The 17,773-nt window shown below is 44.3% G+C and overlaps 1 protein-coding gene across 1 annotated transcript in view; it reads right to left on the bottom strand.

The window, feature by feature from the left end:
* The window catches only part of ANKS6 (ankyrin repeat and sterile alpha motif domain containing 6), a 705,076-nt gene that overhangs the window by 676,395 nt on the left and 10,908 nt on the right, over positions 1-17,773 (bottom strand). The window contains 1 exon segment of the mRNA XM_029589918.1: positions 7,820-8,325. Within this exon segment, the coding sequence (XP_029445778.1) occupies positions 7,820-8,325 (506 nt within the window).

Raw genomic sequence — 17,773 nt, 5'->3', positions numbered from 1 at the left:
GGATTCCTGGCTGTTCGAGACGGCCCGCTAGATCTGGGGTGGCCCCTGGGGAACTGTCAGTAAACCTCGGTTGAGACTGGTCCTGGCCCGAGGCTCCCACGGCCTCATCACATTGGGCACAAAGGGAGTCTGGCTCCTCGCTCTGCGTGGCTCTAAGCTGGCACGCTGAGCACAGGCCAAGAGCTTTCACGCCGGAATCAGGAGGTGCCGCCTCTGGAGACGCCGGGACGTTTAGGTGTTCCATCGCGTCTTGCGAATGCAGGGCGCCGGCGCTTATGCTGTCAGAGATATGCGCTCAATAATAATAGGAGCTCAGCAATATGCGCTCAATAATAAATATGCGCTCAATAATATGCGTACAGCAATATGCGCTAAATAAACAATATGCGCTCAATAATATGCGTTCAGCAATATGCGCTCAATAACATACGCTTAGCAATCTATATGCTGCGTTGTGCGCCTATCAACATGCGCCTATCCGAGTGCGCCTATCCATGGGCGCAAAATACCTGAGCAAGGCAGACAAAATGGCGACCTCCACAGCGTGCCGCATGCAGGCAACGCCGCCGATCCTCGTACCTCGGAGACCAAAAAGTAAGAGACGTACGCCTTACCTGATCTTCGGCGCTTCCCGGCTGTAACCCGGGCGGTCTCCGGCTGCGGGGGGAGAGGGGAAATACCTTCACCGCCGCGCTTGAGGAAGTGCACCCGCTGCCTCTAAGCCGCCGAACTCGTCTCACTCGGGGCTAAGTCCACACCGGGACCGAGGCGCCTCTCAGCCAGGCCCGAGCCCTTCTCGCCCGGGGGCTAGATCCCTGCCGCAGTTCGGCCACCGGACCGAGGCGTAGACCTCCGAGGGATCGCGGAAATCACCTCGGGAAACTCAACTGGGGGAGGCACCCGAGAATATCACCGCAGGAGTGCGGGGCTCGTCTTCTGAGAAATTTGGAAAGTAGAAAGTAGTATTGGAAAACACGCTAAGCGAGCGTGAAGGCGCTCCAAACTGCTTTGGAGACAGAAATTACTGAGTTGCTTCACTTCCTGTGGGGGTATATGTACCCGTGCTGACGTCAGATCCGTCTCCAACTGCTAGCACAAGCACACTATACCCACTTGTTCTGAGTCCATCTGCTACACGCTAGGAAAATGGGATTTATGGTAATTAAACAGCAATCTCAGGCAGTAGATTTATAGTGAGTTATGGAGAAGATAGAGCTCCTTGCTTGGATTGATTTTTGTTAGGCAGTTGTCCATGCAAGGAAAAGCGTGAATGATGATTTACTCCATAGAGAAACAGCAGTCACTGCTAGTGATTTGATGAAATACCCAAGTTGCCGAAGCTTGAGCACCCGGCAGAATTTGGGATTGTAATATTGACGACTCACTATGAAGCACATAGAAAGACTAGAGGAGAGAGGCAACCCACTTACTGCGATAAGGAAAGCATGGTGACATGAGACACCATTTTACCTGTCCCTTCTGAAAAAAGTTGACATTTCTGAGGTCCAAGATGGGCAAAGAGCATCTGCTTTCTTTGAAAGAAATAGTGAGATTAAAAACTCCCTCCCCCCTCCCCGCACTTTGTAGCGTCCGGGGGACTGTACCCTGAACCTTGGTACTAAGTGGGTTGGCCGCTCTGATATCCAGCAAGTTGAGAGACCAGGTGGTGTCCAACTGGCGGGATTGATGTAATCCGGATATCAGCTAATCTCCCACGGGAGCATGAGTAGTAAAAGTCTTACCTGCATCTCTATCTGCTGTGCAAGAAAACGTCGAGAGCTATCGCCAGGTCTCGAGGTGGACTTGCAATTGAAGCAGTGTTTGCTGGATCTTGTGTCAGCAGATCAGCTAATGCATCTGGGACTTTGGGTCTTAATTAGGAACAAGAAGCCAGAGTAGTATCGAGTATGGAGTCCCGTTGCTGAAAACGGGAGGATGTCTCGATGCAATCCCAGGTTATTGGAAGAGAGGTTCTCTTGGTATTGTGTCAAACATAGCTGGCAGTAGCGATATGCGACACTAATACAGTTCTTGGAAGATAATACGACCTAGAACCTTTCGAAATCATGTGGCCCGATTTAGCGACCAGGTCTTGATGGGATTGTTGCTGAAGCGGGATTAAGAGTACTTACCGTCCTTCGTGGTGAATCGTAGAAGGATGAGCCAGTTAAGATCGATGGCTCCGAGGACAGGCTGAAGGACGTAAATGTCCGACTCAACTATGTAATCTGGTATGGTAGCGCATGTACAGAGGAGACAGACTAGGCATGTCTGGCGCTTCCACATTATTTTGTGGTGGCTCGAAACGCCACACCAGTATCGGTGGGGTCGGGTGCAGAGGAGCACATGACTCATGAACCCAGGCCCGCTTCACAACTGTCTCAATGTACCCAGACGCCTGTGCGGAATCCCTCTGAGCTCAGCCAGGTCATTCTCCAGCACCAAGGAGTGCCTCTGTGCGGAACAGTGGAGGTGGCAGTAACGATGTTGCTCAGCCAGTCATTCTCCAGCACAGAGTAGGATAGCACCGATGTTCTGGATTGAGTCTGTGGCGGACAGTCACCGTGCAGATGATTGCCATGGTACTCGGCCCGGTCTTTCCCCAGCGCTGAGGTGGATGCCCTCGCTGTCTTGGATGATGAGTGGTGACGGACTGTCAGCATGCCTGCACTGTTCCTGGCACTGTATAGTGCTGTAGGATGATACGGGGCTTTAGTTAAGAACCCGGATTATGGAGCACTGTGTTTAGTCGAGGGCATTGCGTTTAGGTGCTATGTTAGTATTGACTGTATCGATGGCGGCATTAAAAGCGGCCTTGAGGGTATCGTCGAAACAGTCGATGTCCCGGGCAGAGCAATGGTAACTGACAGAGGTATCGATGGAATCTATGGCAGCATCAATAGAAACAAAGAGGGCACCGATGGAAACCACACGGGCGTTGTGGACCCGGTCATCATTGGCACCAATGTGATATCAGAGACAGATCTGCGCCCAGGCAAATTTGTTGACGGACAGATCGCGAAGAATGGGGAAACACACCTAGTACAGCCAGTAAGGGGCTATGAGGCTCATGAAGCCCTTTGTCCTGTCATAACATCATGAGAGAGTCTTGCTTATGAGTGGAAGTGACGGATAGGCATACAGGAGACCTCTTGACAATGAGAAGGTGAAGGAGTCTCTTGGTGGTGTCATGTAACTGCGATGTAGTAAGCAGAAGTTTTCCACTTTGCAGTTGTGAATTGATGCAAAGAGGTCTATGCGTGGATACCCACACTGTAGGAATATTTTCTCCACCATAGTAGGGGTATCCATGAGGGTTCCCTAAACCCCACAGTGGGGTTCAGGGACCACTCATGGGGATGAAAGGTGCGAATGAGTTTGTCCACAATCACACTGTCCACACCTGCCAGGTAGGTCGCTCTCAATAGCGTGGAGTATGAGAAATCCCAAGCCCAGATTTGTGCTACTTCCTGACACAGCAGGTAAGAGCTGGTTCCTCCCTGCTTGTTGATGTACCACATCGCTACCTGGTTGTCTGTTTGCCTATCCAACAAGACAATCCTAATCCAATCTTTGAAAGCTATAAGGGCATATCTTATTGCCCTGAGCTCCAGAAAATTTATCTTATGTTGTGATTCTGCTGCAGACCAGGTTCCCTGAGTTCGCAGGTTGACATGGGCTCCCCAACCTAGAGTGGAAGCATCTGTTGTCAGTGTTATCTGAGGTTCTGGAGATTGGAAAGCTAGTCCTCTTATCAGACGGGACTCCTGAATCCACCAAGCCAGTGAGACGAAGCTGCCTGGAGACATGGACAATGTTGGACATGGGATGGTGGGCCTGAGACCATTGGGACTATAATGTCCACTGTTACTCATGGCAAGGCGAGCCACTGTTTAACATGGACAAAGTACGCCATGTGGCCCAACAAGGTGAGAAGATGACGAGCCGTCGTAGTTCAGCAAGTCTGCATAGTGTTTGCAAGGATTGCAAGGGTGTGAATGATAGATCGTTGTCTATGGTGATTCCTAGGTTTTGAGCATGTGTGACAGGAGAGATTAATGTTTTGGGGTTTTCCATTTTGAGTGGTTGCATGGGAGAGTTGATTTTTTTTTTTTTGATCTAGGATGATTATTTTGGTTTTGCCTAAGTTTATTATGAGTTTTGGGTCAGTTATATGGCCTGGTTGGACAAGCCCAGATGGAGGAGGATAATACCTATGGGTTTTAAAGATGGTTCTCTTGGCCTCTCTTCTGAACAGCCATTTAGAAGTAGAGGGAAAATCAGAGGATACAGCAGATTGCTGTCGCAATGTCTCATGGTGATCCTTGAGTTATGCAACAGTCTCCTGTATCTTATCACCAAAGTTAGTTATCTCCTGTGCAGGGGAAGTCCGCCAACCTCTCCTGAACTTCCGGGCATAGATCGGAGGACTTCAGCCATGCCCACCTCCTGGCACTTATACCAGCTGCTGATACTCTGGAGGCAGTGTCGAATGTGTCATAAGCAGCCCTTACTTCATGTTTTCCAGCATCAAGGCCTTTCTTGAGAATGGAGTTTAGCTGGTCTTGGAATTCCCTCTGGAAGGGATTCAGAGAAATCCTGTAGCTGCTTAAAGAGGTTCCTTGAATTTTGTGTCATATGTAGTTGGTAGGCCGCAATACGGGAAATGAGCATGGAACCATGGAAGACCCTACATCCCAAGGCATCAAGGAATTTCTGATCTTTTCCAGGAGATGTGGAGGAATGAGGCCAGGGCCTTCTTGCTTTTTTCTGGGCAGATTAGACTACCACAGAGTGGTGAGATAGCTGAGTCTTCTGGAACCCAGGTGCTTACTGCACTAAGTTGCATCAGTTTTCCAGTTTACAGGTGGAACTGTCCCTGGATGCTCCCAGGTGTGCTGGAGAAGCTCAAGGATGGCTTCATGAACTGGGATGGATATAACTTCCTTGGGTGCATCGACAAATTGGAGGACTTCTAGCATCTTATGTCTGGAGTCCTCTTCAGTTTGTAGTTTAAAAGGAATGGTTTCTGACATTTCCTTTATAAAATTAAAAGAGGTCTTCTGGAAGGGGATCTTCTCCTTTCTTCTGGAGGAGATGGTTCCGATGGTATATTATCAGTCCAGGGCTAGTATTGTTTGATCACCAGCATCTGGTAGGCCTCCAGATGGAAAAAGGAGAGGCACCAATGGTATCGGAGGAGGTACAGACAAGGGTCGATGGCAACTCCTTGTAATTCGTATTTGTGGCCCTTAAAATACTTTACCATTCTACAAATAGATTTCAATCTTCTACTCACCATACTACACTTGTTGGAAAATACCTAGTTATTTATAATTACCTTTTATATAACTTCCCATGTTAGAAAACATAATACAATTGAGGCAAGCCTATCTTACATGTTTTGTTCTATGGTCATTAGATTGTAAAACTTGTTGCTGAATTATTGTTTATTGTAAACAGAGGTGATGTTCATTACGTGCCGCGGTATATAAAAAATTTCTAAATAAGACATCGAAGGCACCGATGGGCTCAGTGACATCAGTGGACACCTTGGTGGAAAGACTCCCGATGGCCCTGGAATCGGGTCTCGCGTCAATGATTCTGATGATGCCAGATGGATTGGTGTCAATGGATGGATGAAGAATCTGTGTTTTCACCGGCACTGGTGAAAGTGCACAGATAAGGACATCCAGTCTGTCCAGCAATGGAGCAAGCATCGTGGGCATCGGATCCGGATCTGCGCTTGGAGTCTGTGTCGATGGAGACTGAACTCCTTGGAGGGCTTGCACCACCGCCTCTTCAACCATCCGGTTCAATTCCTCACAAAAAGCTGGTGTTTTGAAGACCAGTTCCGGAGTTGGAGGCTAGACAGGCATCGCCGAAGGGTCCACAGATGTGAAGTCTCTGCTCCCGGCACCACTGAAGGTAGGGAACGCCTTTGTGTCCCAGGCATGGAGGAGGATGGGGGGCTCCTCTGCACGGGCCATCTTCCTCAGTGGCTTCGTCGATGCTGGAGTTGAGGCCACCGCTGCGCTTGGATTGGAGGACAGAGTCTTTCGATGTCTATGACTGTGCTTTTCTCGGTGCAGAGGTAGATGTCTTCGATGCCAACTGAGAATCATCGGTGTTTGAACGGTGCCGAAGATGTGGAGACTTTAGATGGCTTAAGCTGTTTAGTATGAAAAAAGTACAATCTTTTCTAAGCGGGCCCGGCGGCCCTTAGGGGTTATTTGGGCACAATTGGTACACGTTTCGACGTCGTGGGTAGGCCCGAAACATAGCACGCAGACCCGATGTGGGTCTGTGATGGACATTGTCCAAGGACAGTCGGGGCACCTCTGAAAACCCGTCGCCATCATAGTAGACAAATATTTAAGCCGCAGTGCGGTCGGCGACAGTCAGGCCTTAAAAAAAAAAAAACACACAAAGAGAACCGTCGCTAACAGACCGAAAAAACGAGGTAAACCTTACAGTCACGGGTATCGACTGTCAATAAGGGGACCCCAGATGGGGTGAAATTTGTTTAAATTTTAGCAAAGTTCCATGAGGAAAATTCCTGTCAGGAATATGTGTAAGAGCTCCTCAATCCACGTGGCTACCGTTGCACGGAAGAAAAAAAAGAGAGACTGAAGGGGGACCCCTGCTGGATGCAGGGTTGGTGGCATGCTCATTGTGCCAAGTCGAGGTTCTAGAAACTGACCAAAGTGTTCAGTGATGGGCTCCATCCTGATGTCACCCATATGCGAAGACTACCACCCTGCTTATTCTATTATTCTCCCAGGAGAGAGTCTTTCCCACTATTGAAACCCTGAAGAATCAAAGATTCTTTCTTAGCAAGATTTCGGTACTACGTTTTGGCCTAAACCCAAACTGGAAATAATCTAATAGTCCATGATTGTCTAAATACAACTAATTGCTTGAGCACAGAAGCTTCTATAACTTTGGCCAAAATGGGATGGAAGAAATCAGCTTGTAGTTATTGAGCTCTAACGTATTAGCCTGGCATAATCCTGGACTTCAGAAAAAGATTTACTAAATAAGTTAAGAGTTCAAATACAAGAGTCTCTCACCACTGCACATGGTCAAATTCATCTTTTTAACTATTTGGACCATATTATCTGTGCTACTATTATCAAATTCTGGCCATGATACAGAAAAATCAACTGTCTGGAGGTCGCCTGGTAATAGCAGAATAGAAAAATTAAACTCAGGTCAATGACCTTTTTTTTCAAAATGCATGGCAAAATCATCTGGAGAGATGTAGAATACTAAAGTGCATGGGTTATTAATAGAATGATTACTGCTTAGTTAACCTGGTGATTATGAAAAAAATTCTTTAGAGTTGAACAGAATTAGAACTATGGGTCTTCTTCGCATTGGTAATGGCAGTTCAATAGCTATCCAAAGCTAAATAATATTTACTTGTTTTGATGTCTGTTCTGCTGAGAGTTTAAAAAAAAAAAAAAAAATTTCCATCCATATCTCCACTGCAGCACAACAAAGCCAAACTAACTTAACAGATTTTATGTGTCACCCTGCCTAGGGCACTTTACAATTAATGTGCAGTATAAACAATGCATACATTAATAGAAAATGAATGAAAAGATATAATGCTAAATTAATTGCACAAAAAAGTCAATGCAATATGAGGACCATGCAGTAACCCTGGCAAGGGAGATTTAGAGTTTGCTCACACTTATGTAAGCTGTAATACTAAGACTAATGAAGAGCAGAAGTGCCTCACTTTTTTTTCCAGATTTAGTCCACCTACTATTCTAACAAGAGAAGCTAAATGCACAATCAGGATAGCCCTTACCTGTCTTTGGTCTGACGGTTGTTATGGCATCCAGGTAGTTTTTCATGTCCCTGTGTTTGAAGGCAAGCACAATTTCAAATGGCGTTTTGCCCATTACGTTGATATGGTCCGGATCTGCGCCTCTATCCACCAGCTGTTGTGCCACACTCACCCTGCCTTGGACAGCAGCTAGCATCAAAGGACTCCAGCCTGTGGTTCCCACAGTATAATTGATATCAGCTCCCCATTCCAATAGAAGGCATACTACCGCCTCATGTCCATGCTGGACAGCAGTCATGAGTGCTGTTATGTCTGGCAGTCCTTCTCTGCTGCCATTACTGTCCACCATATTAACATCAAAGTGATCATAATTGTCCACAAATGCACCACTCTCCAGCAGCAGCTTCACCATGTTGACATGTCCACCTCTTGATGCTGCTATAAGTACACTGGCTCCAAGTCTATTCTGGGCATTAACGTCAGCACCATTCTCCAGCAGGAGAACAGCCACATTTAGATGGCCAAACCTAAGGAAAGGGCGGAGGATAAAAGTGAGATTCACTCATATACCACTGCTTAATCTTACCAAAATTTTCTTTACACATGCCTTTACTACAACACTTACCATCCAGTTAACAGTGTAACTTCAGCTTTTCCACTGTAACAAGCAGTCACACTTAAAATATTCACCCCATTTTAATCTTAATATTTAAAAAACTGATTCTGATCTTTACTGTGCTCTTTTCAAAATTCTGTGGTGAATAGCATGGAGATATTATGAACCCCACACAATCTAGAAATCTCTGGTACTTATACAACAGTTCACTTTGGGCTTAATAATTGACTAAGAATAAGCAAGGAAAGACCAGTGGAATCTTTCCCTTTAACCATCATAGGTGTGAAAAATTATATGTATTTCTCCATGAGAATAAAAGGAGAAACCCTTTCCATCCTTGAACTGATGCTTTCCAAGCAATCTGTAGCAGCTACAAACTTCTTTACAGCAATTTTCTAACATCAGCAATTCAGATATGCTTTGCTTCTTAAAATGATACACTGCTACTCACTTACAAACAATAAATAAAGCAGAGTTGCTTACCTGTAACAGGACAGCAGGATGATAGTCTTCACAGATGGGTGACAGATGGTGCCCGGCACAGAAAGCTTGTCAAAATTTCTAGAACTTACACAGGCACACTGAGTATGCCCAGCATGCAACTATCCATGTGTCCATGTGGGGTCCTTCTTCAGTCTTTTAACATAGAAATCAACAGCAAAAAAAAAAAAACAAAAACGCATGAGAAAACCTCCGCATGGTGGCGGGCAGGTTTCCCGAGGACTAATATCCTCTTGTCCTAGGAAAACACCTATTACAGATCAGCAACTCTGCTTTCTCCTAGGACAAGCAAGATGATAGTCCTCACAGATGGGTGAATTCCAGAAGTACAGGCCGCGCCTGGTAAGGCTTATGACCAACAGGCATTGAACCAAGTGCCAACAAGCACAAAAATAACTACGGTGCTGTTAGTTCACAGGGAGACAGCATGAACCCAAACAATGGGCCCTAGGCAGGGAGAGTTGGGTTTTTAAGCCTGGAAAAAGTTACGAAGGACAGATTGGCCAAAGTTACTGTCATGTCAACCATCCTTGTCCAAGCAGTAGTGGGCAGCAAATGTGTGTAGGGAACTCCACGTTGCAGCTAAGCCGATTTCAGCAATGGGAACTGCTTGTAAATGGGTTACTGATGCTGCCATGGCTCTCATCGAGTGAGCCTTAATGCAGCCTCCAAGGTGCATAGCAGAAGGAGATGCAATTCGCCAGCCACTTGGACAGAGTTGCTTGCCCACCATAACACCATGTCAAAGGATATGAAGAGCTGCATGGACTGCCTGTGGCCTGCAGTGCGTTCAAGATTGGACTGTAAGAGGGCTCTGACCTAACTGTGTAGAGGCCGTTCACTTTGGTGAGAATGTGGTCTCGGGAAAAGGGTGGGCAGATTAATAGATATGTAGGGCAGATATATCACCAATGCCTGATGCCCACTAACTCTGCAAGCCAAATTGACCGCCATGAGGAAGAGAACCTTCCAGGTTAAGTACCTCAGAATGCAGGAGCGCATAGGCTCGAACAGGTCACACATGAGCCGCACTAGCAGCACATCGAGGTCCCAGTACACAAAGAAGATGCATGGGGGCTTCATATGAAGCAACCCCGCATTATCGCCCTACTATGGACTGCACAGAGATGGGCAAACTACCAATACCTTGATGGTAAGTGCTGATGGCACTCAGGTAGACCCTGAAAGAGTTGGTCTTCAAGCCAGCCTCAGAAAACTGCCACAGGTAGTCTAGCAACTGCAGCATGGGGCAGGCGAATCTAAGCCATGACCGCCACACCAGATTGAAAACCTCCCTCTGGCCACTATTGGAAACAGGATGCTGGGCTTGATGGACCCTTTGTCTGATCCAGTTTGGCATGTTCTTATTCTTATGTTCTTACTTTAGCCTGTAAGACTTCCTGGTGGAAGGCTCTGTTGAAGCTACCAGTACCCGAGACACGGCATCAGTGAGATCAAGGGACTGCAGGACTAGCCTCTCAACATCCAGGCTGTCAGAGCTAATGACCTGAGATTTGGATGGCGCAGCCTACCCAGAACCTGCGTGATCAGATCATGGGGAGGTCCCCAGACAAATGGGCTCTCTGACCGACAGGTCCTGCAGGACTGGAAACCAGACCTGCCTCAGTCAATACGGTGCCACCAGGATCATGGTCCCCTTGTCCTGCTGGAGCTTCATAAGAGAGTCTTCATTATCAGCGAAAGCAGAGGATACACATACAGAAGACCACTGCCCAAGTAGCAGACAAAGGCGTCTAAGGCTGGCTTCCCATCACTCCTGGGCATGGAGCAGAAGTAGCTGACTTTGCTGTTGCAAGAGGCGGCAAAGAGATCGACGTCCGGGGTTCCCCACAGGCGGAAGATCTGGTCTGCAACTGAGGGGTCCAGCGACCACTCATGTGGTTGGAACGCCAGACTCAAGTGGTCCAATACCACATTTTCCATCCCAGCCAGGTAAATCGCTTGCAAGAGCATGCCTTGGGATAGGGCGCAGGACCATATTTGCACTGCCTCCTGACAAAGGAAGAAGGAGCCCATGCCTTCCTGTTTGTTGATGTACCACATCGCAACCCAATTGTCCATTTGGATCAGGAGGGCTTTGTGGGACAAATGATCCCAAAACGCCCAGACAACGTAGTGGATTGCTCAGAGCTCCAGGAAGTTGATCTGGTAGCGAACTTCCTATGCTGTCCACACGCATCCCCCAACCCAGGGTGGATGCATCCAAAAAGGGGAGCACGTGAACTCCCTTGTCGGCACAGGTGTGCCCCCACAACTGCCAAGCACTTGGTGAAGACCCATGGAGCCGAAGCAAGGCCGAAGGGCAGCACACAGTTTTAGAAATGCTCCTTGCCCAGTAGATAGCAGAGATACTTCCTGTGGCTGGGGAAGATCTTGATGGCGTGCAGTAGGTGTTTAAATTTTCCCTTCGTGTGGTCTATTTCCAGTGAGTGTCCTCTTGGTGCCCGATGGCCCTTGACCACTCACTGGCTATTTTTCATGGCGGTGTCCAGTTTTCACTGATGCCACCAGTGCCCACAGACCCTGTCGAGTACTGATCCGCATTAGGTCTGTATTCTCTGAATGGAGGTGTGTCACGATGTCTGAAGGGTGCTATCTGTGTGACCAGATGGACCCCCAAAGGCAGTCGTGCTCGGCTGGATAAGATGGAAAAGCTTTTTGCCAGAATGTCCGATCCATCTACATAGCCGTGAGGAATAAAGGAAGGGGATAGCCGAAAGTCCTTCAGAAAGTCTTTTTATTGGTTGCCCGACTCTAGGCCTGAGTTTTGCCCAACAGGGGGCTGCTTCAGGGGCTACATAAAAAATAATAATAAACAAACAACAATATAATCAGTTACTTATAAGATTATAAAAACAAGACTATGGTGTAAATAATTAAAACTAATATTAATTAAAAATTAATATTAAGAACAGACGCAAAAGTACATCTACTAAAACATTCAGGTTGCGTAATCATAAAAAATTCAGTGTGCATAATGATAAAACAATTTATATGGAACGAAACAGAGGAAGACAAATGATAAAAATAAAATTACAGCAACAGAATCCTCAATACTATCAACCTGGAATGTAAATTGGCTGACATGTACTATAAAACCCTTCAAACGGTGGTGCAACTTATAAAACAATCATACCTGAATGAAATCTAAATCGGTGTATTCATAGGTGTGCTCAATCCATTGGAATCCACCAAAGACTTAACTGGAAAATATCATTAATATAAAAATGTTGTTGGTAATAAAAAGAAAAGGGGAGAGGGGGTTGTAATTTAAAATTGTTGAAAATAAACAAAATTAGGAAAAGTAGTTACCTCACATAGATGCCATCATTGGGCATATAGGTGTCGCTGTTCGTTGGATTGCGTAGATATTATATATTCATCCAACAGTAGGAAAATTCTCAATTGTAATTAAAGCAGCTTCAAAGTATAACTAAAAAGATTTCGTGTGTGTAAAAATGAGGGACCAACGTTGTTAATAAAAAGCCTGCATACTAAGTGTTATGACTACATTTAAAAAAATAATTTTACAAAAGTATCTTTTACTTATTTAAACAGAATAGAAAAATCCATGCATGAAGCTTAATGTTTGACGTAAATGGTGTATTGGTTGGGTTTTTTTTTTTTGTTTTTTTTTTTAAAAACAACGATACCGCTATTTGAGTTATATAAAAAAAAACTTATGAAAAATTACAGATGGCAACCAAATCATAATTATCAAAGGAAATCCTTATCTGGCTGAGATTACACGACTACTGTGTGTCCAACATATGAATTGTATGTAAACGATAGTATAAGTCGGATTTCAATGGTGTTAATAAAATAAATAGGTGAATATAATTTGTAGTTACCTACCATGTAAGGTGGGTGACATATTTGTGGATAAATAACATCTTAATTACAACAGTGTTCACAGTGACTAATGAGTAACAGGATGTGCAAACGACCTTCGTTACTGTATATCCAAAATGTGAATTGTATTTAAACATAAGTATAAGTTGGATCCCATGGTATTAATACAATTAATAAGTGAATGTCATTTATAAATTGCTTATATATATCAACCAACTCAATCAATTATCATTTAACCAACGAGTCCAATATGAAATAACTCTAGATACGTTAAGATTTTTTCAATATATGTGAATAGTACCGATTCTTAAATATATTTACGGGTAAGTGACTCATACCATCCCGCTAGCTTTTTGGCATGTGTGCTCTCAAGCCGCATTAGGGATCATCTCTAATCATTGGTCACTATTTTACCCATATATTTTCGATTTATATTTCCCTTTTTTTTGCTTTTTTTATCTTTTAAAATAAAAGAGATACTTCCCTTATGAAGCTCAATGTCCATGGAGGGTGATACCCTTCCACTTATTTTAAATGCAGTCCAGAGTACAGTTTGACGTGCACGTTTCGCGTCCTGTGCTGCTTCAGGAACCTGTCTGGCTGTATTCGCGTGTGCTTAGTTTCTTTCGGTTACACTTCAATATCTGAAAGAATAAACATTTGTTACCAACCCTTCTGTTGAGAATATACTTTCCTTTCTTGAGTTTCCATCCGCACTTACTGCCTCGCGAACGTGAGCATTACTTCGTCGCGGTCCGGGAGAAAGTTCTCCTGTAAAGCGGCGGCTCTAGAAGTGCTGCTTTTAAACGCATGCGCTTCGTTTGTATTCAGCTGATTCTTCATCAGCTGATTTCAACTCAATTCACTCTGATTTCACTTGGCGTTTGAGTATGCCTCAAGATAATCATGATTGCCACACGTGAATCATATGCACTGCATCCATTCGATCTCGCGATTGAGACCATGCGGGTGAACTGTATTCAATTTGAAGATCCATCGTTGTTCCTGGATTCTCAGTTGTTTTACACGATCGCCTCCGTGCCAATGTGCAGGTATATATTCAAGTACTGACCATCTTAGATCAGTAAAGTTGTGCTGATGTTCCGCGAAATGAGAGACCAGCGGCGCTTCCATTTTCTCTGTTTTCAGGCAGCTCTTGTGCTCAGTTAATCTTGTCCTTAATTGGCGCTTTGTCATGCCTATGTACTTAAGCTCGCAGGGGCAGAATATTATGTAAACCACAAAGCTAGTTTGACATGAAGCTTCCCTCAATGTGACTTGACGTTCACCTTGTAAAGGGATTAGTGTTTTTGTAGATTTTAAAGCACATAGATTGCAGCTCGTACAATCAGGAAATTTCAATGGTGTAGGTGACTGATAAATGCTAGCACGAACTATATGATTTTTTACATTAGGACCCCTACTGTATGCGAATAATAGGAGCTGAAAATTCTGGATGTATTTGTTGAAGAATTCTCCAATGTTGACGAATTGCTTGACTGATTTCAACTGATTTTACTGTATGTCTCAGTACCATCGTTTGGCGTTCTGGTGTGTTTGTCAATGTGTTTTTGAGAAATAAATAATCTCTATTAGCATAGAGAGCACGTTTGTATGCTCGAACATCGGAGACAGGATACCCTCTTTGTAAAAATCTGTCTGCCATCCTCTGGGCTTGAATCTTGAAATCTTGTCTGTCAGTACATAAGCAGCGTAGTCTTATGAATTGTCCCACTGGTAAGTTCTTCTTCAGTGCTGTTGGATGAAAGCTATCAAATTTCAAAAGATTGCTTCGTTCATTTGCTTTACGATAGATACTGGTACTCAATCTGGTGTTTTGTTTAATGATAAGAATGTCCAGGTAAGCTATCTGTTGTGGGTGATAATTTATCGTGAATTTTAGGCATGAATCCAACGCATTTAGCCATTCAAAAAATTCTAAAAGTGCTGATTCTGTGCTCTGCCATATCACTAGGACATCATCTATATACCTCCTTCCAGCAGATCATATCTTTTTTGAGGGAAAAAAACGACTCTTAATTTTCTGTGGTGCTCTTCTGGGGGGAAAAAAGAAAAAAAACCCAAAAAAACCTGCTGGTTTTCTTTCACTATTCCTTCTAATTAACTGCTCTGTGCTCCACTAATATCTGGGCTCTGTGAGCAGTAAAACTGCTGTGTTTTATACCTTTCTCTAGGTCTATTATACAATAATTGTAATTGTTGCTTGCAAACTGTTATTTTAAGATCCAGTATACCTGCATTTCTATTATTGTATAGCTGTTCTTTAATAATCTGGTTAATATTGGCACAGAAGTGCTGTGGGATCATTTAATAGCTAAAGGACTAATAAAGTTCCAGAAAGTGTCCTGCTCTACCCAGCTTGTCCCAGGTTCAACTGTTTGATTCCCTCCCACCCCTGGGATTAGTTTACTAATATAGACTGACTAAATTAGCATTAGCAACAAGATCAATTAGTATGTTAACAGCTAAGGACATACCAATCCAAAACTTAACCAATATGAGAACTATCCAATGCAACTGTTGTAGGGTCTTTATTCTGAGGGAAAGCATCTGGAGACTTGGAGCTTGCCCGATCTGTGCACAGCTCTCTTTGAAAACGGAGCTGACTGAGGTTAAAGCTCAATTAGCTTCAATTACAAGAATTACACCCACATTGCATTACTCAGAAAATAATTCCCCAACACCAAAGAATAACCAGGAGTCAAGAAAAAGAAATACAGTAGACTCAGGTAGGATAACACATGTGTCCCACAGTCACCCATTCTTGACAGATGGGAAGCCAACAAGTATACCCCCCCACTCAATCAGTTCATCAAGTAAATCATTAAAAAACAGGATCACAGTGGGCTCTGGTAGAATTAGACCTGTAACAAGGAGACACACACAGTATCAAATGCAACAAGAACATAAAGCCCTCCCTATATTAACTGAAGAAATTATAGAGAAAAACATTGACGTGTTACCAGAAAAGAGAAAAAACCAATGCATGCAGAACTTCAAGATCCATAACCAAAAGAAAAAGCTAATTGAGAGGGATAACTGTCATCAATGGCACAACTGCAAAAGGAAAGAGTAAAGTGAATAACAAATCTCAACTAAAGTCTCATAAGGAGTACAGGAAAAGCAATAACCGTAAAGAGATTACCTGGAAAGCTATGACTACAAATGCTCATAGTTTGGGAAATAAAATCCCAGATCTGCAGGCCCTAATGACAGAGGCAGAACTGGACATCGTTGCTATCACAGAGACATGGTTCACAGAATCTCATGATTGGGATACGGCAATACCAGGCTATAACTTGTTAAGGAAGGACAGAGTGGATAGAAAAGGGGGAGGTGTGGCTCTTTATGTCAGAAATAATATCCAAGCATCTGAGCTGCAAGGAAGTTGGGGCAAGGAAGAAGCACTATGGGTCGACCTAAAAACAGATGATGGAGCATCCATTTATATTGGAGTGGTTTACAGGCCTCCAAACCAAAAGGAAGAGCTGGACAGAGATCTGGTTGAAGACATCCATAAGATAGGTAAGAAAGGGGAAGTGGTGATCGTTGGTGACTTTAATATGCCAGATGTAGACTGGAAAATCCCATCTGCAGAATCTAAAAACAGTAGAGCAATAGTGGATGCCATGCAAGTATCTTTGTTCAAACAAATGGTATTGGAACCCACAAGAGAAGGAACTATTCTCGACTTAGTGCTCAATAATGGAGATATCGTCTCTGATGTCAAGGTGGGCGCCCACCTCAGCACCAGTGATCATCAAACGGTATGGTTTAATACCACTAAAAGAATATGGAAAAGAAGCACAAAGACCAGAGTTTTACAGTTCAACAACACAGACTTTGAGGAAATGGGGAAGTACCTAGAGAAAGAACTAAATGGATGGGAAAATGAGAGAGATGTGGATCAGCAGTGGACCAATCTAAAAGGAGCAATCGCCAAGGCAACTGCTCTATATGTTAGAAATGTAAAGAAAAGCAAAAGGAAAATGAAACCTATCTGGTTCTCAAAGGAGGTGGCTGACAAAATTAAAACTAAAAGAACTGCATACAAGAAATACAAAAGATCCCAAAGGGAGGAGCACAAAGAAGAATATCTGATTCAACTGAGGGAGACTAAGAAATTAATCAAGTTGGCAAAAAGTCAAGCGGAAGAGAGGATTGCCAAGGAGATAAAATATGGTGACAAAACATTTTTCAGATACATCAGCAAAAAGAGAAAAGTCCAAAGTGGTATAGTGAAATTGAAAGGTGGAAATGATCAATGTGTGGAGAGAGACGAAGAAATGGCAGAAATATTAAACGAATACTTCAGCTCTGTGTTCACTAAAGACGACCCTGGAGAAGGACCATCTCTACACAAGAAACTGGAGGGAAGCGGAACAGAGGAAAATCCATTTACAGTAGATAATGTATGGGAAGAGCTAAAGAATCTGAAAGTGGACAAAGCCATGGGGCCTGATGGGATTCATCCAAGGATACTGAGGGAGCTCAGAGATGTGCTGGCGGGACCGCTGTGCGACCTATTCAATAGATCCCTAGAAACGGGAGTGATGCCGAGTGATTGGAGAAGAGCGGTGGTGATCCCGCTTCACAAGAGTGGGAACAGAGAGGAGGCTGGTAACTACAGACCGGTTAGCCTCACTTCGGTGGTGGGAAAAGTAATGGAGTCACTGTTGAAAGAGAGAATAGTGAACTATCTACAGTCGGGAGAATTGATGGACCAGCGGCAGCATGGATTCACCAGAGGAAGATCCTGTCAGACAAATCTGATTGCCTTTTTTGACTGGGTAACCAAGGAATTGGATCAAGGAAGAGCACTCGATATCATATACTTGGATTTCAGCAAAGCTTTTGATACGGTTCCGCACAGGAGACTGGTGAATAAAACGAGAAGCTTAGGAGTGAGTGCCGAGGTGGTGACCTGGATTGCAAATTGGTTGACGGACAGAAGACAATGTGTG

The sequence above is a fragment of the Rhinatrema bivittatum genome, chromosome 2, assembly GCF_901001135.1.
Source record: "Rhinatrema bivittatum chromosome 2, aRhiBiv1.1, whole genome shotgun sequence".
Classification (NCBI taxonomy): domain Eukaryota; kingdom Metazoa; phylum Chordata; class Amphibia; order Gymnophiona; family Rhinatrematidae; genus Rhinatrema; species Rhinatrema bivittatum.
Note: the sequence above shows the minus strand (reverse complement) of the source record. Positions and strands in the feature narration are given on the sequence as shown.